The sequence below is a fragment of the Larus michahellis genome, chromosome 4 (genome assembly GCF_964199755.1).
Source record: "Larus michahellis chromosome 4, bLarMic1.1, whole genome shotgun sequence".
Lineage (NCBI taxonomy): Eukaryota > Metazoa > Chordata > Aves > Charadriiformes > Laridae > Larus > Larus michahellis.
The window spans coordinates 14,467,869-14,493,989 of record NC_133899.1 but is presented as its reverse complement, the minus strand read 5'-3'; the positions used below and the strand labels follow the sequence as shown (position 1 = coordinate 14,493,989).

Sequence of the window (26,121 nt, the reverse complement as noted above, 5' to 3'; positions counted from 1 at the left end):
ACCGCCCTCTAACGCCAATCGGCCTGGAGCGGACCACTTCCTCGGAGCGGACCAATGGGAAGGCCACAGGGCGGCGGTGGGGCGGGGCGGCGCGGGCGGCGCAGTCACATGACGGTGCGCGGCGCTGCGGGGCGTTGCTGGTGGGGGCAGCTTGTGGCGGCGGCGGCGCGACCATGGTGAGGGGCGGCGGGGGGCGGCCGGGCCGGGCCGCGGCGGGCGCTGCGGGGTGCGGCCTGGGGGAGCTCGCAGCGGCTTCCTGTGCGCGAGTGGGAGGGGTCCGGCCCGCGCTCGCCGCCGGCCCAGGGGCAGGCCCGGCCGGGCGGGGGGGCTCCTGCTCGCTGCCGCTCGGGAGCGCTGTCGATGGCCGCGCTCGGGCGGCGGGGGGTGCGGGCCTGGCGGGGCGGGGGCGGGGGGGTGGGCCAGGAGCCGCGCCCGGAGGCCGCCGCGCGACCCGGCCCGGCCCCGGCGGGGCTGAGGTGAGGGCTGGGCCCGCTGTGCCTGCGGTAACGGCTCGTGCCGTGGTGAGGGCGGCCCGCGGCCGCCCCGGTGGGTGCGAGTCGCTGGGCTGAGCCGAGTGTGCTGGTAGGGGCGCCGGGGAGGCAGGTGTATTTATGAGGGAACGGCTGCCGCACTTGCGGTCGGAATTTACCGTGTTTTAGCGCGCTGCTCCTGTCATAAACCCGAGGTTGTGGCGCTTCCAGCGCTGTGCGGGCGTGCTGCTGTTGTCCAGCCTGCAGTCGGCTGTTCAGTTGTTCCCCACCCTCCAGCGCGGCTGTTCAGCCTCTCTCTTCCTGCAGACCGGAGGGATGTGCGTTGGTGGGCCTGTCTCGAGAGGACTGTTTTGGAACAAATATTGGTGTTTATTAGAGAGGCAAACCAAAAATTTCAGCATGGAAAGAGCTCTTGCTGATAAATGCTTTTCAGTGTCCCATAAAAATAAGGGGACAATCAGGTTTCCTAGTAAAACTGAAAAGTCTGTTTAGTGTGTCTTCCGTGGTATTTAATATTCAATAAAATTTTAAGCTGCGCTTGCTTTAACCATCACAGCAAGTTGATTAGCCTAAGTATGGAGTATAAACAGTACTAACAGTATCTAGACAGCGAGGCAAAAACTAACTGAATGCGTTATGGTTGTGGATGTTCCATCCCTGGAAGTGTTGCAGGCCAGGCTGGATGAGGCTTTGGGCAGCCTGGTCTACTGGGAGGTGTCCCTGCCCATGGCGGTGGGGTTGGAACTAGATGATCTTTAAGGTCCCTTCTAACCCAAACCATTCTATGGTTCTTTATAAAGCAGGGATTGCACAGTTCCTAGGCCTTTGGGCAGACTTTCTTTTAAAAGTTATGTATATGTTGGTATAAGTTTAATACTATATCCTGTAGAGGTGTGTGTGGGAGAAAAACCTGTGATGTTACTTGACAAATGAACGGAAAATACTTAATTGGGTGATGAGGAATGCTAAATCTATACAGATAGCAGTCTCTGTCGCCCACATAGATACTTTTGTGGTAGTCATTAACTCAAGAATGATACAGTTTTCCTCTGCCTGTCACTTCCATGGGAACTGGCCTGAGACCTGTCTATCTCATGTCCTCTTTGTAAGAATAGCTGATATCAGGTGATTCAGGAGAAATGAACTTATAGGTGTTTGTAGGCGTTAAACACACAAATGTCCCTTCTACCAAATTAGGCTCCACTGTCATGTCTTATGGCCGTGCTTGGCTTAAATGTTGAAGTACCTTTAACAAGACTGACTTTAAGAGGATTCTGGCTGTTCTTGATCATCCCCTGAATAAAAAGTCCATCCGTTTGATTCTTGTTAATGTCTTGTGGCTTTCTGTGACAGTAAATACCAGTTTAAACATGTGAAAAATGTTTTCTCCTCTCTGGTTTGTCTTTGAGGTCCTATGCTGTGAGTTATAATAGAAGTTCTGGAGTTGCCTTCAGTATTGCAGAGTAATACTTCCTATATGATATGAAATGCTTATACGTTTTTTGTTAATTCTGAGCAGCTCAGTGACTCTTACAGCAATGCATTGTGCGCACTCAGGCTTCGTTTGTAGGCTGGCAGTTATCCTGGTCAGCTTCTGTAGCTAACCTATCTTTTGTCTTGGGTAGCATTCATTTTAAATGTCTCAGTGGTGACTGGTTGGTAGGTAGTCCTAACAAAATCCGACTAGGAGGAGGCAGGAAAACCTTCTTGGGTAAACCTCATTCATTGTGGTACTAAACACAAACATGTGAGCATACAGAAGGAAAAGTAATGTACGGAATGGACTGTAAGCACATCAGTTAACTAAAGAAAAGTACTTAATCATTTGGAGTTTAGATGAAAATACACTTCAGAATGGAACAGAAGCGAAACCTTCTACTGTGTATTGTTTGTACTCTGCATCCAGCTTAAGATACCTGTATCACCAGAGTACATGCTATTTTGTAGGCTCCACAAGCTTGCCTTGAATTGTGCTGTGTTTCTATACTATGTAATTCTTTCTCTTTACCAGAACTTTTAAGTGGAATGAGCATCTTAACTAGTCAGCACGTTTCCCCAAAATAATAACTATCTCCAGAGTGCAGCTAAGTCTCAAGTATGAAACTAAGTGTGAATCTTACGAAATCTTCTCATGGAGATGAGTAGTGTAAAATAGGTAAATCGTATACAATAGGTGCAATATTTACTTTATATGTTCAAGAATAGTTGCTATTATGAGGATAGGCAAGGTCCAGAATAATATGTGCAGCTGTGATAATATTTTCTAATTGTTATCTGCAGGATAACTTGTAATACCCAGTCTGATCAGACAGGCAGTAGACTTCTTCCAGGCTAGCTCAAGGTTTAAAGCAAATTCTTATTTTCCAAGGCAACTTATAGTTCACTAGCCTTTATTAAAAGAAAACAAACAAGCAAACAACAACGAACCACAAAACAAACAAAGAAAAAAAAAAACACACCAAAAGCCAGCTCTCCTCACCCCCCCGCCAAATTCAGCTGCTGTGTGTTGGGACTTCCACAACTTGCATGCAGTAATTTATGATAGTCCATTCTTCAAAGGTAGAAAAAGCCTATGGTCTCTTGTACAGAAACTGATAGTGCAGCTGAAAGAGGCAGTTCTGTCCCTTCCCCACTGCTCACTTGCTTCCTTGTGGCTTCAGAGGAAAAAAAGTTAGGGAACAAGTAAAGCAGAAAACTGTGTTCACATCAGCTCTCCTTTTTTCTTCAACATTTGCAGCGTGTCTAATGGGGGTAGGGCTCAGGCATTTCTAAAGTCTAAATGTCTGTGTAATTGCTTACCTTGTGTTCGTGCAGGAGTTTGTATGTTATTGTATGTGCTGTTGACAAGGCAGGACGTTCTGTGCCTTGGTTACAGAGTACTGCTGCTTTTCTCCAGTGTCAAAGTATCTTCCACTTCAAAAGCTTACCTTCAAGGTTATTGTTTGTAGGTTGGCATAAGACTCCACAGCGCAGTTGCATTTTTGATAAAATAACACTTGTATTATTAGGTACCTAATTTGGAGTGGAAGATGCAGCTTTATTCCACATTGTATCTGACAGAAGAGCTGGCTTCTGCTTTGGTGTGTGCCCTCCTAACTGTTATTGATAGGCTTTTGCTGTATGTTCTCTTCACTTCAGTTGCTTTTTGCTACAATTTCCTCAAACGTCAGGGATATGTATCAGGATACACGTATTTTGATGTGATGTTTTGTGTCACTTGGTAATAACCAGGTTGTGTGTGGAAACGCTCGATAGTTCTGAAGCTGAAAGTGGCTTGCTTTCTGAAGTAGAAGGAAAAGGGTAAGCTAATAAATATCCAGACTTTGAATATGGAAAAGTAAGAAAGAGTTGGAAGTTGTTAAGATGTTTTCTCTTCCATGTAGAAGTAAAGCTGCTGCAAACAACACTTCGGGCTGCTTCAGTTGTATGCTTGTGACAGTCAGTGGTAGGTTATCTCACTGCCTGTGCGACTGTAAAATGCTGAGATTGTCTTTTCTTTAGACATGAAGTGCAGTACACTTGTAGTAAAGACATCTTTGTTTAGACCAATTGCCTTCTCAGTCTTCAAATCAGAACAGATATGAGTATAATTTTACTCTTAATCTTGAAGAGATACAGGAGAGAAAAGTGAATTTCTTGTGCTAACATGGAAATGCTTCCATTGATGAATTCAGTCACATAATTATTACAGTCCCAATGTTGAGCACAGTGTGGGACATTGCTTCTCGAATTTAGAGCAGAAATGGAAATATTGTCTGTCTTGTCTTGATGCAGACAGAATTTGATGTACAGCAGATGCTGTTCATTATAAATGGGAAAGCTAGGTCTGACAGAGCGTATGATCTGATGTGATCTGAAGTGTAGTCTCAAACTTGTAGTAGCAATTATGCTTTAACCAGTGTCTTTTACACCAAAAGTAAGGAAACTGATGCATGTGCAGTCTGCCAGCCATGTCTTAGGGCTGTAGCAAATATGTGTTTCAATAAATGCTTTAACTTGACTTTGCTGTTGAAAGACATTCTTTTCACAGCCCGAATTGCAAGGTTTTATGTGGTTGTAGGGTGAACTAGGTGAATGGTAAAGTATTAATCAGCTGGGCTAGTCTTCTAGCATATTTAATGCTTTACAGCCTAAACAGTTCTTCCAGCACTGCATGGCCCTGTGAACAGCTGGGGATGGAAAACCAGGACTGGTAGCTGTATAAGCTTAATGCCAATTGGGAGAAGGGGGCTTAGGAAGTTGTGGTTACTGTTAACATTACTTCACTATGCTTTAATATAGAGGAATCTGATATGGATAGAGCATGTGGTATTTAGCGCAGTAATGATGTGTCTTTGGGTTCAAGGGACTGTAGCGTGTGACAAATGTGCTGGCATAGTTGTAATTCATCAAGCGTGTTACATGATGTTTTGATATTGGTTGTTGCACGCTAGTCCCAGCACTGTCATTTTCTGTTCCTTGAAAGTCTGGTATGTCATGGAATAAATAAAGCTTAGCAATTACCACAAAGTTCTGTTGGCAGAATGTACTTGTCTCACAGTTGGAGGTTTTCTAGAGTTTGTAGCTATTGAATTTTCTGGGAAATAGGGTCATCTAGCCATGGATACCACTATCACGTTATGCTTAAATGGCTTTTTGGAACATCTGCACTTTATGTGATTAATTATAGAGAGAGCTTTGTTAGAGTTCTTCTGTTGACAAAATAGACTTGTTAATTGGTTATCGTGAATGGTTTGAGTATTACTGAGGTACGTTGAGTCACAGAAGTGCTGTTTGGAGGGAAACTTTCATATAACCTCCTGCTTGAAGCGGGATTGTCACCAATGTTAGATCAGATCAGCCTTGGTTTTGTCTAGCTGGGTGATTGAAAACCTTCAAGGGCAGAGATTCACTGCCTATTTGGGCATGATCAAGGCAAGAACAGTATTGCCTGGCACTGTCTGTTTTCTGTATGTGGAAAAGGGTAGTGGGGAGGTACTCTGTGACTCGTATTAGGGAGATTCCAATTGCAGAACAAGAAGGGAGAAAACAGTAGTTAAAAAGAGGAGACCAGGAACCTTCTGAACACAGTGGATGAGGAGAAAAAGTATAAATAGTTGAGAAATTGCTGAAGATGCAGCCTTGGAGAACCTGCTGTGTGAATCACTGTGTACATGGTATTGGTCAAGACTAGAGAAGGTGTAATTGGGACCCAACATCAGTGCTTTTATCTTTGTCAATATTTGAGAGAGGCCATCTGAAAACAAACTAAGATTGGGAGAGGCGGTGAGGGTTTAATGAGATGTTGAAGAATGGGCTTAAACAATAGGTGGATGGTAGTGTTTCCTTGTCCGGTGTTAGGAGGAAGGCTGGTTGCAGACAGGGAGCGCATTAGGGACATCAGTAGACTTGGACATCTTTGAGGATAGCGTAAAGATGCTCATGGAAACTAATCTCATCAGTCTGGTAGAGGGCAGGGAGCAGCTGCAGTAGGAGAAGGTCTATTATAGCTGTGTTGGGGGGAAATCTAAGGCTGTAAGCAATGGATTTAATTAATATTATAAGAAAATGCAGTATGATCCATGGAAAAGCAAAAGATGTTGAAGGCCTGGAACGTGCCTCTTTGAGGAGGGGTAAGAGGAAGAGAATTGCTGGGACAAGTAGGGGACATGAAGAGTTGTTGCTTCTCTTCAGTTTTATGTTGCCTTCTGCAAGTTGCTTCTACCTTCCGGAAAGCACTAACTCTACTTTATCCTTTGCTTGTCTGAAACTTGTCCTTAATGGAGTTGCGTGGCTCAGATAGCAGTTAATTGAGAACTTAACGACTTGTGAGTACAGGAAAGCATCTGTACAGTTGCAGTGTGTGCGCTCTGGACAGTCATTGCTTTGAAGCTCTGTGGAGAGAAGTAACAGTGTTTCCTCTCAGCAGAGTGATGTCTTTGCGTTTTCTTGCTGGTTACTTGCACTGGATTCTGGACCTCTGAATGTTAGACGGGAAGAGTTGACCCTCTTCTGTCCCCATGGCTTTGCGCTACAAGAAGTGATGGTGCTCACAGGCTATCCACAACCTATCTCTTCCCTGCCTTCAGGTTTTTGCGGAGCACTGGAAACTTTCTCCCTTAAATATCACGTGGGTGTGTCTGACAGCTCTTGAGTGGTCACACTGCAGTGTCATTTGCACTGTGTTCTAAATTACAGGAACCCAGTTTGAATAAAGTCAAAAACAGCTTCATAAAAATAATTGCGTTCTTTTTTTTCCTTCCAGCCAACAACACAGCAATCTCCTCAGGATGAACAGGAAAAACTCCTGGATGAAGCCATTCAGGCTGTGAAGGTGCAGTCTTTCCAGATGAAGAGATGCTTGGTAAGAACGTGACTTTTAAAATGCAGTGAAGCTTCTTGTCTGCTAGGAATAAAGCACTAAATCAATATTCATCTCTAGGGCTGTGAGGAAAGTTAACCCTTTATGCATCTTTCTGGCAGAGACTTTGCAAATAAATGAGGCGTCTAATCAATGAGAGTGAGCCCTGAGTATTCTTCAAATGCGTCTTCCTGATTTTGCTCCAATATATGACAAGATAAATTATAAAGGTGCACCTTTATAATTTATATGCTTGCATTTAAGTAAACCTAAACTGAGAATAAGCCCGCCATTTGGCACCAAACGTTATTGCTTAAATTCATTTCATATGGAACTATATGATGAGAAACTGTTCTTGTTTATGTTAAACATACTGCTGTTTTTTTTCCATGTAGTCTTTTCGTGGCATGAGACACAGATTGTGAGGCCAATAATGAATTACCTGCTGCACTGGATAAATTTTGTAGTGATTAATTGTAGACTGATGCATGAATTCTTCTGTGACTGGAAAACAGCATTGACTAGGGTTATGTGGAAATCCTTGAAATTAGGATGGGTGATATAGTACAAGCTAGATACTAAATTACTTGATTTAATTAGAATTATTGCTCTCATCATGTTTACTTAATCTTTGTGTGCTTTTTTATAAAGCTAAAAGTGTAGCTTTCTAAAATACTGCAGTTGCCTAGTGTTATTTCTTACAGATTGTTCTCCCTTTCTTTCTCTGAAGGACAAAAACAAGCTCATGGATGCTCTGAAACATGCTTCCAACATGCTTGGTGAGCTGCGGACGTCCATGTTATCTCCAAAGAGCTATTATGAGCTCTGTATCCTTTGAAGAGGAAATGAATGGTTGAAATGCTGAATTTGGAATGAAATGTTCATCTGCTTTTTTTGGTACAATTGCATCTCATTGGTCTCAGATATTTACTAGCGCTTTTCTCCTCAGTATTTAGTTATCTGGATTTGTTGTAGGAGAATATACAGTTATTTGCTCACTGTGTATTTATCCTGATAGTGATTATTGTTTCAGAAGTATTACCTAGTTAGGCATGGTTGTATTTGGTACAGCATCTTTCCTCTTTGGTGTGAATGAGCAAATTACTATGTAACTCTGTTGTAGACATTCTGACTTAAAATCCTTAACTGAGAGAAAAAGATATGGCAATTTCTGATGAGTTACACTACTTGGAAGTCTACCTGACAGATGAATTTGCCAAAGGAAGGAAAGTGGCAGACCTTTATGAGCTAGTACAGTATGCTGGAAATATTATTCCAAGACTGTAAGTGTGTATATGTTAGTGTTTGATTTTGGTTGGTTGGTTTTTATTAAAAAAAACTCCAGTGAATAGTGGTCAGTCTCTGGGTTCAGGTAATGGTTGTCTCTGCGTCCTTGCTTGACAGCAAGAATTCAATTGTCAATGGTGAATAGTATTTCTGCATATCTTAAGAGTGGATTGCTATGAGACTTATGAGATTTAGTACAAGAGTGCAGCTGCAGAAGGTCAGTTCCTCCTGACAATGTGTTGGTTTTGCACATGACCAAGATGGAACCTCTTTGGTCTTGGAAAGAAGTTGGCTTTTGGGTGAAGACCTGGTCAGTGGAAGATTAACCACGTATCATGTTCTGATCAGTAAGATTTGACTTACACAATCATTAACTTTTTCCATTATCTGTTAATGAACTTGTACCTGAGGATCTAGGTCTTAGATCCTAACACACAGTAGATGCTTTATAAGCGTCTGGCTCTTTGGAGACAAGGAAGTGTGAGAAGGAAGCTGAAAATTTCTGTATCTTAGTTCTTAAAAGCTTTGTGTTTCTGAATATGCTTTTTTTCGCTATGTGTTAGCGTGCTAGAGATGATACTGGAAGGCTTATCTTAAAATATGTGACCATTGAGCTGGAGTAGATCTAGATATTCAGACTTAAGACTCAGATTTTGCTTGGTATTGTAGTTTTTAATTCCTGACCTTATGTTCATGCGAGAAAGAGGCTTTGGAAACACCAGGCTGGATCCTCTTGCAGTTGCTGGGGTTTGGCTAATGACTGCCACAATATCTTTACCCACATCCATGCATGAGGCAGAGGAGTGTGCAGAGAGGGTTTAGGCCTCTATGGTGAAGTTTCTGAGCATTGTATGTTTGTTCTCTTAAGCTGAAGGGGAGTCCAAGTATACTGGAGCACCAGTCCTTTGCATCTTGCATGTTCCTTCTACCTGTTGCTTAATGTAGAGATGCTGAAGGAATGAGTACAGGCCTGGGGATTTCTGAAGAAACCTATCCTGCTAGAGTACAGTGTGGTGAAAGACTTAGCTGTTTCACCATAATAGGTTACTTATCTATATGTGCCAGAGCTGTTTTCCAGCTTAGTGGGGTGCTGGAAGCATAGACAAGCTAGTCTAAGAGCACAGAGAACTTCATGCATGCCAAGCATTTACACATGCAATGCATAAAGCATTGTAATGAGGTCAGGTGGCTATTCAGACTTGCTGTGCTCTGTAGCAGAGGAGAATAGAAGTTGAAAACTGACTAAATATCCAAAATTATGGGACCTAGGTGATTTTTTTATTGCTTTCTGTGCTTTGGTAATACTGCTAGGAAGGGAACTGTTTGCCTTGAAGTGTGTAACTTTACAATTTATTGGTTGATTCTGTGCCTTTTGCAGGTATCTCCTGATAACAGTAGGTGTTGTCTATGTCAAGTCATTTCCACAGTCCAGGAAAGATATTTTGAAAGACCTGGTGGAGATGTGCCGTGGAGTACAGCATCCTCTTAGAGGCCTCTTTCTTAGAAACTATCTCCTGCAGTGTACCAGGAATATCTTACCAGATGAAGGCGAGCAAGCAGAGTAAGAAATATGGGCTATAACTTTAAAAAAAAATTAATGTTTTTAACAGAAGATATTGGAACTTTCTGTATGACTTCAGGCTTGAGATAAGTAGATATGTTAGAACTGTATAGATCTGACAGGTGTTTTGTCCATTAAGAATTCCCTTTCCGAACTAATGTTTCTCACAAGTGAGGATGTGAACCTTTCTTACGAACCCAGATATCCCACCACACACTTCCCCACCCTCCTACCTTCTTAAAAATTGGATGTTCACAAGTGGATGGAAGGTTGAATACTTCTGACAAGCTTTTCCTGTTCTTAATCTGTTTTCAATTGCAGTGAAGAAACCACTGGAGACATCAGTGATTCGATGGATTTTGTGCTGCTGAACTTTGCTGAGATGAACAAACTTTGGGTGCGAATGCAACACCAGGGCCATAGTCGGGACAGAGAGAAAAGGGAACGAGAAAGGCAGGAACTGAGAATCCTAGTAGGAACCAACCTGGTTCGCCTCAGTCAGTTGGAAGGTGTTAATGTGGAGCGATACAAGCAGGTGGGATGTCTGTCCAGCCTTTCTGACTTCTGTTACTTTTTCCAAATGAAACCAGTTTGGAATTTCAAGTGAGCAGCTTGAAGTGTTACAGCTATTCTAAAAGTTCAGTAAACCTGGCTGTTCTAGAACTCTTCACCTGAGAAGTTCTGAATGCTAATGAAGCTGTATAATGTGTTGTGGGACTAAAGAGGTTACTCATGCATTTTTTTCTTTAAGCTTGTCTGTAATGTTGACGAGAAATTTTAAAACTTTCCTTCCTGATTCCCATTTTACTTATATGATAATGAGCTAGTTGAAGGGATGTGTACACATTCAGCATTCTGTGACAGACTTTACAAGTTAAATGAAGCTGTGCTTCCCAAAACATTCAAGAGAACTGTTATTGCATATAGTCAAGCAATTTATATTATTTAGAAGTCTGTCCCTTGTAAGTTCTACCATATAGCTGCTGAAAACGATTCTGAGCGGTACGGCTGAAACCCTGAGTAGTGCTATGTGCCAGCAAAGCTAGTAGCGCTGACTTAATAAATCAAAGCTTACAGGTTGCATAATGTATGAAAGGGACAGATGTCTGAGAGCAGTAGATTTTTTCTTTTTCCTGAAGGATGGAACTGCTGAAAACTGGGACTTTTTATCAGAAAGCCTTTATGTAAAGAATAAGCTGAAGAATGTTAGAAATACTGCTCTGCTTGGATTAAATGCGTATGTCTGAATAGAAACTTAGAAAGTAATTGTAAAATCACTGAAGACTTCTTTTCCTGTTCCAGATTGTTCTGCCTGGAATATTGGAGCAAGTTGTAAACTGTAGAGATGCTTTAGCTCAGGAGTACCTCATGGAGTGCATCATACAGGTGAGCTTGCTTGAATTCAGTTACAGTGATGGGACACAGGGACACTTAACTCCTATACGTTTAGTCAGACTCAGGCTACTTTCACCTCTTCCTCACAAACTGGAAAACTTCATCCCTGTGACTCTTACATAGTGGCTTGTCCCATATTATTTTTTGCTGGACAGGCAGAGTGGAGATGAATCCATTTTGTGTTCCTTCTGTTGCAGAAGCTTGTAAGCATTTGAGCAGTGTTGCCTGCAGCATGAATTGTAATAGATAGCTGGGCCTTCAAGTTACCCATTTGTCTTGTATCTTTTGCTTTGTGCATTTACCCAGCCAAGGTCAGCTTGGGGAACTGTGTGGCTGCTTTAGAATGACTCTGTTGCATTTTACTGCTGTGTAACAATGGGCAAATTCAGTTTATAACTTGATGACTATTGATCTAAAACTTCAGGTTTTCCCAGATGAATTTCACCTCCAAACCCTGAACCCATTTCTCAGAGCCTGTGCTGAGCTGCACCAAAATGTGAATGTGAAAAATATAATTATTGCTTTAATTGACAGGTGAGTGACCAAGGGGGTGGAAATTGGCTCAAAACTAAGTTTGTGTTGTGCACACCCAGATGATAATTATTCTAGCATTTGATATCAAAAATTGAAAGCGTTCTGTTAACTTCATTATTTCTATGTTTTTCTATCACCTGTAACTAAGGCTGTGAAGAATGTTATTTCTATAGCTTCTGTTCTCTGGACTCTGCTTTTACAGCTTCCAATGAAACCTGCTTTAAGGACTGACTAAAACTTGTAAACAGATTAAGCCAGGAAATGACCCATTCAGTATTGACCAGTTTCATGTTTCTGAGCTAACGTGGCAGCAGTTCAGACAACCATGTGCTTTGACAACCATACTGGTTATAGGCGCCTCTTGAAAACTTGAAGATCCTAGTGGCTAGTCATATATCAAGGATACTTTACCTTGCAGTTTTAATCAGAGAGCATAACATCTGCCTCTCCAGAAAAGAGCTAGCAGGAAATAGAACGACCACCTTAATTCTTAGTTTATCACTAGCTTCCTGCCTGTTCGTTCTCCCAAAAGTGTGTTTTTCCTGTGGAGGTACTGCTAAAAGCTGCTTGCACTGAATTCAAACGGGGGAGAAATTGGAACTGAAGTTTTGATTTGTATCCTGAAAAGAAACAACATGAATTATCAGTGAGTACGTGTACTTTCTTAGTGCAGAGAGGAAGTGAACTTATATGGCTTTTGAAGCCTCAAAAAAGCCTTGTCCTTGCATTTACGCGCAAGCATTTGTATATCCGGTCCATGTACCAATATATGGACTTCAGTTACTATAGGGATCTTGAGTCCAGTGGCATTCAGCAATGAGTAGGGTTGTTTGGCTCTATCTCTTTATCTTGTCTAATGCCTGGAGATGGAGCATTTGTATTATGCATGACTGGTGTAGTTTAGTGTCTTGAACTTTTTACTTAACAAATCTGCAGTTTGTTTTCTCCAGGCTACATCAGATCTATTTGTTCAGGACTTCAGTCTTACTGGAGAATCTTTCAGTGTTGTAAGCAGCTCTGCCTTCATCCGGAGATGTTCACAGGAATTCATTGATTTCCTATAACTTCCTGCTTTGGTTGAGATTTTTCATAATTTTGTTAGCTTTTAAAAGAAACAAACAACCCAACCCTAAAACAAAACAAACCCACATAAAAAACCCCAAACCCCAAGAAACATTGCCTATAACAGTCTAATTTCTGAGAAATTCTGTCTTGAGACTGTTTCAGCAGAGGTCACAGGATCTTTTGATAGGTTCTTACATTAGTGTGTAGCAATGTAATTCTTGCAAGAACGCTTTCCCTCATGTGGCTTTTGCTGTCATGTCTACTTAGAGGACTTAAACAGCTTTGGTATTACCTCCACAGTAAGTTTTCTATTCTTACTATTACAAACAACAGTGAGCAACTGACTAGCAGTGAACTTGCTGCCCTCCGAGAATTACTGCTACTGTGTTTTGTTGGGCAACTAATAGTGTCTTCCAGAGCCTTCTCATTTGGCTATAGAACAAGAGTTGAAAGGTGGTGGTATGATGATTGTCATCTTTGTAGTATAGCAATTTGTGCTTTTGACTGTAATGTTACTGCAAATGTTGCAGAATATGAGTGGATCGGTCCTTGGAATACATGCAGGAAGGGAAGATGTTGCTCTTGTGTTTGGATTGGAGTTGTTAGGAGCAATTGCTATGCATTTCAGTATTGTGTAGTTAAGACATGAATCTGCTCCATACAGGTAGTGCCTGTTGCATTTTTCATCTTCGTTTCAGCTTGCATGGGATAATTGAAACTGAACACCAGCAACTGCTGAGGAAGCTTGTGAAGCTTTAGTCCCTATTCCTATGGGGCTTTCTTGTTAAAGGAAGCTTTCTGCAAATAGTCTTGCTGCTTTGGGATCTTTTTTGTCTTGCTAAACCGTTCATAGCTTTTAATTATGCTGCCATCTGTCTGCAACATGATCATACTTTGCAGCATGCTGGCCTTACCCTCTGAGCTGTTGCCAAGAAAAGCTGCTTTGTCCCTTTGAGAAAAGACAGTGAATGTCCCTGGCTTTATTGTTCCTGGTCTGCTTGTTACCACCTAATGAAATATAAGAGTAGTTCAGTGTCTATCTTTCCTGGTAGTGACGTTTTTTGGCACCTTAATCTTTTTTACCTACCTCTGTTTCAGACCCAAAGTTCCTTCAGAATCAAAGTTTAGAAACCCTGTAAGAAATAACTTAAAATAAATAAATAAATAATTTTGTGCCCTTTCCTAAATATTTTTGTAGGTGTCTCTCTAATTCACAATAGAATGATCCCATAACGATTAGAAAGCAAAGATAGCAATGCTGAGCTTTTTAAGCTGCAGCTTTATTAGGTTGCTAGCCTTCCTGTAGCAATTCTTATCTTGTGTCTGACTTCTGCAGAAATGGTGGTTGGCATGACTTTCTCTTGTTACAGATAGAGATAGCTCTATAACATCTGGATAGCAATTTCTTGCTTTGTTGTTTGTTTGTGTTTTTTTTCCCCCAAAAAAGTATTCTTTTCCACTTCAAACTTGCTTTGTATTTTGCTTTTTGCATACAGTGCAAGTCCCAAACTTGTTGGTCCATCTTAATTTGGAGACAAAGCATAGTTAAGTCAGTGTTTCTTTTGTGTTTTTGTCTGGAGACTGTTTAGCAGAGAATGCTACTGAATATCTGACTTAATGATGTCACTGGATAGATGCAGGATATTTGCTCTTCCATCAGCCCACTCTATGCCTTTTTCTCTAATGGAAGATCAGAACATTTGCTGCTAGGTGAAGAACATGGATTATGAAATGCCATTCTTGTTCTCTCTTCATCTTGCCATCTCTGTCAGCTCTCTTTTGCAGGACAGATATTTACCAGGATCAGTTGCTCTTAAGGGTTCTGTTTTCCATTAATTTCCTTTTTGCTTGTAATAGAGCTTGCAAATGCACTTAAAGGACTTGGTTTTTCTGCCAGTATCTCTTTCTGGCCTGTATCTAAGGAGTGTAAAAACTATGCTGACCAAGCTGCTTTTCTGTTATCTGTTACCAGGTTAGCTTTATTTGCACATCGTGAAGATGGACCTGGTATCCCAGCAGATATCAAACTGTTTGACATCTTTTCACAGCAGGTTGCTACTGTTATACAGGTACGCTGGGTATTCCTGCATGCAGTTTTTTTGGGTTTTCTTTGCAAAGTTATGTTCTTTTTTTTTTTTTTTTTAATCAACCCAATACTGCCTTAAATTTCAGTCTCGCCAGGACATGCCCTCAGAGGATGTGGTATCTTTGCAAGTTTCTCTCATTAACTTGGCTATGAAATGCTACCCGGACCGTGTTGACTATGTTGATAAGGTGTTGGAGACAACTGTGGAAATATTCAATAAACTTAATCTGGAACAGTAAGTAAATGTCTCTTGCATTCTCTCTGGAGTGGCAATTAATACTCTGTAATCTTGACTTCTACATTTCATCACATTTGGCAAGATAGCAAAGAGATGTGCTTTGGATGTGTAAGACTACTGCTTTTGGGCCAAGCTACAGAGGATCGTGATAAACTGCTGACTAACCAGGTCTTGCTCACGTCTGCATAAATCCTGCTGTGTAGCCGTACAGCTACACGATGTGTATGCCACACTGTGCATAGTCATTATCTGTTCATTCCTTACAGCACTCTAGAGTTCTTCTCTTGCTGAATTTGCAGCTACAGTCTTTGCTTCTGCTATCAGCAACTTAAAATGTGCTGTTTCCACCGTACACCCTAAAGAGCAAGATATGACTTGTTTTGATACTTTATTTCCTATCTCCCTAGCAGCAAGTCACTTAGATGTTGTGATTACATCAGGATTGTATTGAGGCAGACTTTAAATCTGTCTCTGTGTGTGAACTATTGATTAATTGTGTTTTTCACGTATATTTTCTTTTAGTATTGCAACAAGCAGTGCCGTTTCAAAGGAGCTGACTAGACTTTTGAAAATCCCCGTTGATACTTACAACAATATCCTGACAGTTCTGAAACTAAAACATTTCCACCCACTCTTTGAATACTTTGATTACGAGTCCAGGAAGAGCATGAGTTGTTACGTGCTTAGCAATGTATTGGATTATAACACAGAAATTGTGTCCCAAGAACAGGTATGACATAAGTTAAGTAGAAATTCTAGGTATCTAAACTACTGTTTGAAGACTTTACGTATTAAGTGACTTCATGCAAGGCATGCCTTTTTTCCCACCTGCATGCCCCTACCTCCTCATCCTATTAGCATAGACTTTATCCCATTTAATAATTCTTCCACTTATATTCTTAAGTATCTTGTCTTTGCACGTTTTACCTAACCTTATCTTAGAGACTGCTTCTGTTAGGTTTGAACAAAGACCCTGAATCCCCTTAAAACTAGGCCTATTACCTGGAGAAGGCTGGATAGTACTTTTGGAATCTCAATTTCCTCTAAACTGCTATGTTGTCCTACTTCTGCTAAGAGGGACCCTTCTTCAGGGAGTAAGGCAAATACATCCGAAAGCATTGCCAACAGACTCTGAGTGCTTTGTCAGCGCTACAAATGGCTGTAAAGATGTTTGCAGTTGCTGTCAACTTAAACCATAGTAGTCTATAAGCATAAACAGAGCTTATATTGCCTTTAACAGGTTGATGCTATCATGAATTTGGTATCCACGCTGATCCAGGATCAACCGGATCAGCCTGCTGAAGACCCTGACCCTGAGGACTTTGCTGACGAGCAGAGCCTTGTGGGAAGATTTATTCATCTTTTGCGTTCAGATGACCCTGACCAACAGTATCTGGTATGGTGATTGGTGCTTCTGAATGTTTGTGCTCTCTGAACTGTCGGTTCTTGCATTATTTACTATATGAGGATTTAGCGTAGCTGGGACATCACCACTCTGGCACTACACACTCAGTACAAAACATTATATATGATACCTTTAAAGGCAGTGTGGTGTTTGTTTGGAAAAAGCAGATTAGGACTTAAAAGCATTTGTAGATTTAAACTTTGTCCTGTAAGGTGGCAGTTTGGATGCAATTATATTAGTTTGTGGTAACTCTTAATTAACATTCTGACAGCTTCATATAATGATTATCTAAAAAGAAGCAGGTGAAATTTGGAGCACTGTACCATTTGCATTCTCTTGGTATCAAAATGCACAAAAAAGCTCAGAAAATTCAGCTAATAGGTTTGGAGTGAGGGATTTTAATTAGTCAAATATATGGTCTTGATATAGCATGTAGTATACTGCTGGTTAGTAGTTAAAAATGTTCTTCCTGTCTGCCTGGTCTGTCCTTAATAGCAGATTAGATATAGCCTTGAAACTTATGCATTATGGTACTTGTAACAGTTTGAGTTGATCCATCAAAGCTTTATGTAGCTCTCTGATCTTAATTTGTTCTTTCTGGCTTTAGTTTATCTCAAGTTTAAGTGATCTCCCTATATTGAGAAGCGTGTGGTGGGGCACAGGGACAGATATTCTGTGGAATATCCATTGGAAAAGCTGGCAGAAAGCGTGCTGCAGTTGGATGCTGTTTCAGATTGCAGGAGCTAGAGTTAGCTCTAGTCAGAGCTCAGGCCTGAGTAGGGCCACAGTTAGCGTGCCTGAAATATAATTGGCTGCCTCCATTTTAAATTCTTTAAGTTGCATCAATATCATACCATAGAAACAGAATAGGCCAACATGAACTTAGCTTGGGTTTAAAATATTGTATAAAGATTGCTTGCTTGAAATGTAGAACTTTGCAGCTTCTCTAATGGGGAGAAGCATAGCTTAAAGGCCTGTACAAAGATCAGAGACAGCTGTGTTTCAGGACGTGCTCTTCATTGACTGCATTATTCCTGAGTATTGCTGGAGAAAGGCAAGGTCAGCCAGGTCCCTATTAATTTCAAGAACTACATAGGTTAATTACAGCTAGCAAGTACTATATTCATATGGGAAAAGCCAAGATAAGTACTTTTTTTGTTAATAGAGAACAAAACTTCCCTCAAAGGGATGCTGGCACTAACAGAGTTGACTCAAAGTCTTTTGGGGCAAAAATACATAGCTAGAGATGAAGATATTTTTGCAACGCTTCTGAATATCAGGCTGTCGTCTTTCTCTTCTAGCAATGCTTAGTTTTCGTCAGAGTGAACATCTCTACATGCCATCATAGGACTTGTCAAATTACCTTTGGGACAGAATTCTGTAAGCTACTTCATACCTTTTAGTAAAGATGCTTAATGGTTTCTCGATGAGCATCGAGAATGCTTGTATCAAATTTTCTTAAATTACAGGAACAGTAGGGGAAAATCTGACACTGGAATTTTGACGGCTCTTTTACAGTGTCTCACTTTAAATTATGCATTCTGTATGCAAGAGATCTAAAATGCAAATTCAAACACCTTAGCGCATTACAAGCCAAAGTAGCTGATAGGGTGTATAATGGGCGATGACAAATTGGTACTTATTCATACTATTTACATGAATTCTAGATGTAGTCTAAAAGTGCATGTGGAGTTAGACACTGGGCTTCACTTCTAGTGCTTATTTCAAAGCAGTAATGGGACTTAAACAAAAGCAAGAAACTCTTTAAGTTTCCAAAGTTTTAGTGTAAAATACGGCATGTCTGAGTTGTCCTCTTTGAAAGAGGGTCAGGTTATTACAAACAACATATGTAATGTTTAGCTTGCTTGGAACAGATTAATTTCTTTTCTGATACCTGGAGTTCTCCTTATTCCTGAGAATTCTGATTTTGAGAATACATGACTAACTATATCAATAGATAGAGTAATCCCAAAATAAGGGAAAGAGGAGAAGCTAACAGTATATGCAAGTAGAGCTCCTTATAGTCCCTTTCCACAGATTTAGAACAAGGGTGATAGGCAGGAAAATAGTGCATTTGTGCTGTGTGTGCAGCTTGTGCTCAAAACTGAGAAAGACAATAAAAAAAAAGAAGCAGTCATTAATAAGCATAATGAAAAATCTAAAAACGGGAAAAAAAGGTAAAAGCTGCAGATGTGTCACTGTCTTCTTTCTCTGAGTATGAGAAGCCTTATTGACTTCTGTGTTTAGTTTTGTGAAACTTCGTTTCTTTCTTTTACTTTTTTACAGACTCCTATAAGACAGAATAGTATTTTTTGTAGTTTCGACTGAGTTGAGGACAGAATGTATCTGATACCATTATTAAATGCAAGCTCAGGCAACTTCCATCTTGCTGCCCTATCCAAATTGTATCTACGGTTTATATAGTACAACAAATGTCGTCTAACGCTTATTAAGCAGCTGTAAGAAAAGCTCAGACAGATGTAGCATAAAAAGCTACAGATACTGCACAAATCTAATTCAAGTCAAGCAACTTGTATGTAGTCCCCACAAAATACTGTAATTTATCTGACGCTAGCAGTATGTCTTTTTGATGCTCTTGTTCCACAGAGTACAGACTAAGTTATAGATGCAAATAACATACCTCTTTTGAGAATTGCTAAGCTTACAGTGCTTCTGTTTTTAGATCCTAAACACTGCCCGGAAACACTTCGGTGCGGGTGGGAACCAACGCATTCGTTTTACGCTGCCACCATTGGTTTTTGCTGCATACCAGCTTGCTTTTCGCTACAAAGAGAACTCCAAAGTGGTAAGTTGACCTCTAAGTAACTCTTGTATATTGGCTGCTTCTTGGCTTTCTTAAAAATGCATTTTTTTTCTGGCTATAGTATGCTAAGACTTGATACAGAATGCTAGGCTTTTTTTGCTCAAAGCAGATTTTTTACTTGAGGTGTGAATGCTTTCTAATTTAAGGAGGATTTTTACCAATTCGTATTAAATTATCTCAGCACTTGAGGAATGATGAAGTAGAAATTGGCTAGTTGTGTTTATTCGTGAAGGTGTCTGATTATGTGTATTTTACATGGAGACTGGAGGACGATGACACTAGAAATGATGGCATGAAACTGACTTAAATCTGGATATTGAAATTCATCAACTTCATCTGTAGCTATGCTATTTTAATGTTTCTAAAAGGAAGTGCTTTCTTTGCATGTTAACATAGCTGCGAAAGTGCACACTAACACAATTACTGATCCATTTTGGCCCTCTAATGCTTTCTGGTTGAGAGAGTTAGCTTAAGTATGTGTTTTCCCTTACTGTGGGGAAATGAGTTAAAATACCGTTTGTTAAAACACTCTTAAAAATGAATGTTTTAAAACTCTCTTCCACTTCTGACTGATGCTCCAGGGGATGACAGAATAGAATTTTTCTCCACTTAACTAATCAGGCTTTTGCTCAGTTATGTTCTAAGCATAGCTGTGGTAACTGCAACTCAGTGTAGACTTCTGAGGAAGGCTTCTAGGAACTGGTAGGAAAAATGGGTGTGACCTTTCTGTAAGTGGAAGAAATATTTTTGTGAAGACCCACTGAGGTCAACACAGTACTGCTAGGGCACTCACTATTGCTCAGTAAATAAGTGGCTGGAGTGGCATGCAAAGGAAAACAGACTTAACAGAGCACTTAACAGATCTACAATTTAGATTCTCTCTTCCTTATAGCAATGGTCTTGTTCAAGCTTTGACTTGTTTCACTTCTCTAGGATGACAAATGGGAAAAGAAGTGCCAGAAGATCTTCTCGTTTGCTCATCAGACCATCAGTGCTCTGATCAAAGCAGAACTGGCAGAGCTGCCTCTCCGGCTCTTCCTACAAGGAGCACTGGCTGCAGGAGAGATTGGCTTTGAGAATCATGAAACTGTGGCCTATGAATTCATGTCCCAGGTGAGTGTTCAACTATTATTGTCACTGTCCTCTGCTACCTTAAATTTGGCTTGGGTAGGTTTCTTGAACACTGAACCATCCAGTGTGAGTAAAACTTCTGAAATGATTGACAGCTAATGCTACTAGGTAGAAACTGCTCATCTTCATTCTTGCTTCCCAGGCTGCTGTGGAATTTAGCTCCATTGCTACTGATTTGAATACTCAGTCTGACAACATGTGGTATGTTGCAATGCTGCCTCCTACTTGTATAGTTGGCTCACTCGAGGAGCGTAGCTTTCTCAACATAAAATGCTCTTTCACTGTTACTGTCTCCCAGCTCCTTTCCCTAGCTGGTATTGCCCTGACCACAAGCACTCTTTGGAAGTCTTTAAAATTTGCAGTGTTCACAACTGCCATGCTGGGCTTTGCTAATTAAAATCCTTGTATTGAAACCTATTATAAACTACTCTGAAAATCCACTTAAACCTGTAACTTGGTCTTAAAGCCTTACTTGTTGCAAAAACCTCATCCTCCCATCAGATAAGGAACCAATGTATTTGTCATCTGCATTGCAAGCTTTGTCCTAATCTTGCCCTAATAATCCTACTAATGCACGTTCTTAAACTGAGTCACTGATAACCTCAGCCTTTCCTTGCTGTATTGGTTGTCACTGTAGCACAACTCTGAAGATGAGAGCAGCATGACAATTATTTACTTTCTATTAGAGATACGGTTCAAGATGTTTAGTCTTGTGTGTTCTCTCAAGGCTACTCATCCATGCATCAGGAATGCAAATGCTTTTCTTACCTTCTCTGTGGTCACTGACCTACCACTCAGCTTCTGCTCTGCTGTTTTGTACATTTCAAAGAATCAAATCCTCTTCATGGACAATTTCTGCTAATGAAGTTCCTTATTTGAACAGATGCTCGAAATGAGGAAAAACTCAGTCTTCAGATTGACAAACAAACTTCTTCCTTATATCCAGTTTGAATCTACCCTCTTTTAGTTTAAAGCCATTACCCCTTTTCCTATCGTAATAGGTCCTCCTAAAAAGTTTGTCCTCATCTTTCTTGTAGGCTCCCTTTAAGTACTGAAAGTCTGCAATAAGGTCTCCTTGGAGCCTTCTCTCTCCAGGCTGAACAATCCGAACTCTCTCAGCCTGTTCTCATAGGAGAGGGGTTCCATCCCTCTGACCGTTTTTGTGGCCCTCCTCCAACAGGTCCATGTCTTTCCTGTGCTGAGGGCCCCAGAGCTGGATGCAGCTGGGGTCTCACCAGAGCACAGCAGAGGGGCAGAATCACCTCTCCCGACCTGCTGGCCACGCTTCTTTTGATGCACCCCAGGGTACAGTTGGCCTTGGCCTTGGACATTGTCAGCTCATGTCCAGCGTTTCATCCACGAGTAGCCCCAACTGGGCACTTTCCTGCCATGTCATTAACAGGTGTGATTTGGTTTTTTTTGCTGATGTGTTGTAAAGCAGTGATTGAAAGTCTTGCCTTTTCCCTTGACTAGGCCTTCTCTCTCTATGAAGATGAAATCAGTGATTCAAAAGCACAGCTGGCTGCAATAACCTTGATAATTGGGACATTTGAGAGGATGAAGTGCTTCAGTGAGGAGAACCATGAGCCTTTGAGGACTCAGTGTGCGCTGGCAGCCTCTAAGCTCCTTAAGAAGCCAGACCAATGTCGGGCTGTGAGCACCTGTGCCCATCTGTTTTGGTCTGGCCGAAATACTGACAAGAATGGAGAGGAGGTAAGAGTAAAGCAGCAGCAGTGTAACACATGCTACCTTGGTAACATAGTTCTGCCTTTCTTCTGAAGGAGCTTAACTTCTGAAGTGGATATATCACTTGATGATGTAGATCTGGTTGGAATGTATTCTAATATATGAAGCTTCTACATCTCACTGCAGTGTAATCTGCATAAATACAAAAGTGGAGAAAACTCAAGGTTGGTAGTACCATGCAAGCTTTGGAGTGTCAACTAGTTTAAGACTGGCTCTCAAAATACAGTTGACATTTTGCATGTGTTTACTACTGTAGCTGCGTTCGCACCTGAACTACTGAATTTCAAATTAAAAATATGAGTTGATAAAGGTAAAATTTGTGTATTTTTCAGGGCTTGTCATGTAAGCCGCTGTAATTTAAAAGAGCAATGTTTGAAATCTATTTCTCAAAGTATGCATTACTGTACATGTTACAAAATTGAGTTTATTGATTTCTTAATTGAAGGCTTTCAACAACTGTTTATATTATTGCCTGATTTAACAGGAAACTTAGTAAAACTGGTAGCAGTCAGGAAAGGTAAGCTTTCATTGACAGCTTATTCTGCACAGTTTGTGTAGTTTTGTGTTTCTGTGGTAGACCACCAGGTAACGCTGTATATGTGCCAAGAGAAGAGATACTGGAGCTCCCTAAGCTTCTCTTTTTTTCTTATTGCTTTTGTTTTTTTCCTTCTAGCTTCATGGAGGAAAAAGAGTGATGGAATGCCTAAAGAAGGCTTTGAAGATAGCAAATCAGTGCATGGACCCTTCTCTGCAAGTCCAGCTTTTCATAGAAATTCTGAATAGATATATCTATTTTTATGAAAAGGAAAATGAGGCGGTGAGTGGAAATGCATTCTCTCTATTGCATCTTTTTTAAAGAGCACTTTCTTTAAGCTCTTCACTCACAGTTATACCCCGAATCACGGCTCTCTAACTTGCTCTGTAGCCTCTCATGAGAGGCACAAGTTCTGGTGATAACAACAGAGTAGTCAATTCTTGATACGCTAGTAAAATTGTAGATAAAACTTCATTCTTCTTACATGGGGAAAACATCAAACATTTGAAGTGTAGTTATGAACTTAAATATTGTGAAACTTGGATATCTGAAATATTTATTAGATCAAAACTTACTAGGACTTAAATGAGAAAGTAGTAAGATCTAACTTCAGAGGTACCTAACAATACGCACATAAGGGAAAGAAAATTCTTACAGTTGTTTAATGTCGGTGCTGAGTGCGCCACAAATGGTTGGTGTAAGCTTTAATTTCAAGAAATACATATGACATTTCATGTACCAGCTTAAATTCTGCATCTGAAATCTGACATAGCAGTTACCTAATACACTTTCTCTTAGTAGATAACTAGTAAATTTATCCAGTTTGAAAAAGCTGCTTGGTTAAGTATAGATCCACATCTGATGTCAGCGTTTGATCAAGAGCAGATGTTAATGAATACTCTGTAGTTCCGAGAGAATGTCTAAAGAGATTTTAGAGATTTGCTGACTTTCCAGCAACTGCACTGGCTTCCCACTGTAGTAGTGCTGTAGCATAGGAGATGCTGTATCTAACGGAGATGACAATAAAACATTGAATTTCAAGCAATTGGCAGACCTAAGAATAACCTTAGTACAGTGGTGATCTGCAGTGCATTTTGTGCTGTGGGGTTGTGTGTAGCGCTGGGCTTGGCAGCATGGGCAGCTATACTTTCCTAGGTGATGACTGGGTTACTAAGAATAACTTTAAATCTGATATTGCTCTCCTGAATGACTTCTACAAGAAACAGATTATGTTAGAGTGGGTGGACAATCTGATTATGTGCTTTATTTGTTTAAAGCTTTTTAAATTTGTATTGAATAAACTGGAGAGAGATGCTGTGGTAAAAGTCACAAAGCTATCAGGTTAATGACTTAAGAAGTTCTTTGCATTTGCTGGGATGAGGGGGGACTTCCACAAAACTCTGAAATCAGAATAGTCCTAAGAGGAGCAAGAGAAGGCAGTATCCAACAGTTTGTCTGCATACAGTCTTACCAATATTTCTAAGAACTGTCCAAATACCAACAGTTTAGAGACGAGTCTGTTAAAACTAATGTCTATCCGCTTATACAGAGGTTCTTGTTGATGACTTCTGTTTATGTTCTCCTATAGGTGACAATTCAGGTTTTGAATCAGCTTATACAGAAGATAAGAGAAGATCTCCCAAACCTTGAGTCTACTGAAGAAACAGAACAAATTAATAAACACTTTCACAACACACTGGAACACTTGCGTCTGAGGAGGGAATCACCAGAATCTGAGGGGCCAATTTATGAAGGTCTTGTTCTTTAGGAAGATACACACTGTACTTATTTCTTTTCATTTACATACCATATTTTTTTTTAAATAGATTCATAGGTTATGCCTCTCGGAAATGTCAAATTAACATTCATGTGTTCAGTCTGGCACTTCAAACACTTGTGTTGAATACTCTAACAAATTTGAAAGGTTGGACCAGCAACTCCAGGTTTCATCAGTTAGCATGGCCGAAACTTTCTTTGAAATCCATGTGACATGGTGGGGCTCTTCCGGTTCTGATTTCTCTTCTGTCTGTTCACTGTTGCTTCTGTAGCACTAGAGTTCTAAACTGGCGGTGAGTGTCATCTGAAACTGTGTCTGATCCTTACAGAGCATCAGATTTTTGGGATTATTGTATGTCAGATTCTGCTTGTGCTTTTCTTTTAATGCCAGTTAAGACTAAGTGTAATATTTTTCCCTAAAAACTAGAATATATTAATGCATGTTTGGAGAGTTTTAAAGTACCATGTTCAAAAACAGAAGTTATATTTTGCATATTAAGGCTCTGTGACATTCAGTGAGGGCCAGTACTGTGCACAGGGCGTATTTATCAAGATAATTTTGTTCAAATAGTATAAAAATAGAGAAATTGCAATCTATATAGATATGTATAACCTTCATTACTGTAAATTTAGGGGAAAATGCATTACACAAGTTTATTCAGTATCATGATTTTGCACCAGTGAAACAATAAAGTTGCTATTAACACCTGTTGTTTCATGTCTCTTCAGAGCCCACTGTTGAACCCAATGCTAATGTTGAACCTTCTGATAAAAGCAAAAGAACTTCTGTTTTGCAGGGACAGAAAAATCAAGGCAGAGTTAACCTGGATAGGCTGGGGGGCTGCTAGCATTTCTAATGTAGAAGTTTATAATTCAAAACCAGTATTTTTTCCAGATGTTGCTGAGACAACAATGTGTGTTCATGTTTTAGAATGCTTTTATGAGTTATCTTGAGAGTGCAGTAGAGAATCCTACTGGATCCTAGGTCTCTGCCAAAGAGACGAGTGGCAATTAAATGACAAAGGTGTAAGAAATTGAGCAGTAGAGGAATCGTCAATGGCAACTCCTGTGAAGACTGGTCTGGTCCGTAGGTTAATGCCAGTTGCTGAAAGCTTTGAGATGTCTGTTTTACCTTAACTGAATGTAATGTTCTAAAGCTAACTGATTGAACTTCCTTACTCCTTGAGCTGACCACTGTTGTAAAAATTGTCCTGGCTTGATTGGATAGTGAAGGAGACCTTAGTGGGAGTGTCTAATAATTTAGTGCTACCTGTTTTTTGAAAAGGGCAAATGTGATCTTAGGAAACATAATTATGGAGTGGACAACAATTAAATCATTGATCTACTGATGGAGAAATCTGGCTTGGGGGGGGGGGGGAATGGGGAGAGAATCTAATGGTTTTAACTGTTTAGTGGTATAATTAATGCTATTCAGAAATCTTGATGTTGCTCTGTATATGTTTGATGCTGTTCCTCTTAAGAGAACTGTTAAGCTGATAGTTTTGTTATAAAACATCCATAGCAGAACATGATGATCATGTAGATATGTTCATATAGTAGAGAGATCCCCTTCCAGTTTACAATATTTGCGAACCATGTTTGTTTAATCCTCAAGGTCAGTCCTTGTAACTTAAGAATTGTCTTTGAATAATGTTTTGCAGTTTCAACTGCAGTTACCCAAATGATAAGGATAGTGCTTTTTTTCCA

The 26,121-nt window shown here is 40.5% G+C and overlaps 1 protein-coding gene across 1 annotated transcript; it reads left to right on the top strand.

Annotated features, from left to right (window-relative positions):
- The first annotated feature begins 84 nt into the window (after positions 1-84).
- Positions 85-25,122, top strand: VPS35 (VPS35 retromer complex component). Its single transcript, XM_074583037.1, has 17 exons — positions 85-176; positions 6,736-6,834; positions 7,562-7,658; positions 7,991-8,114; positions 9,497-9,679; positions 10,001-10,214; positions 10,982-11,065; positions 11,499-11,608; positions 14,646-14,742; positions 14,846-14,994; positions 15,520-15,727; positions 16,238-16,393; positions 19,086-19,208; positions 20,160-20,339; positions 21,831-22,070; positions 22,777-22,920; positions 24,227-25,122. Exons 1-17 carry the CDS (start codon positions 174-176, stop codon positions 24,404-24,406), a joined length of 2,391 nt encoding a protein of 796 aa, XP_074439138.1. The 5' UTR covers positions 85-173; the 3' UTR covers positions 24,407-25,122.
- Positions 25,123-26,121: the final 999 nt, after the last annotated feature.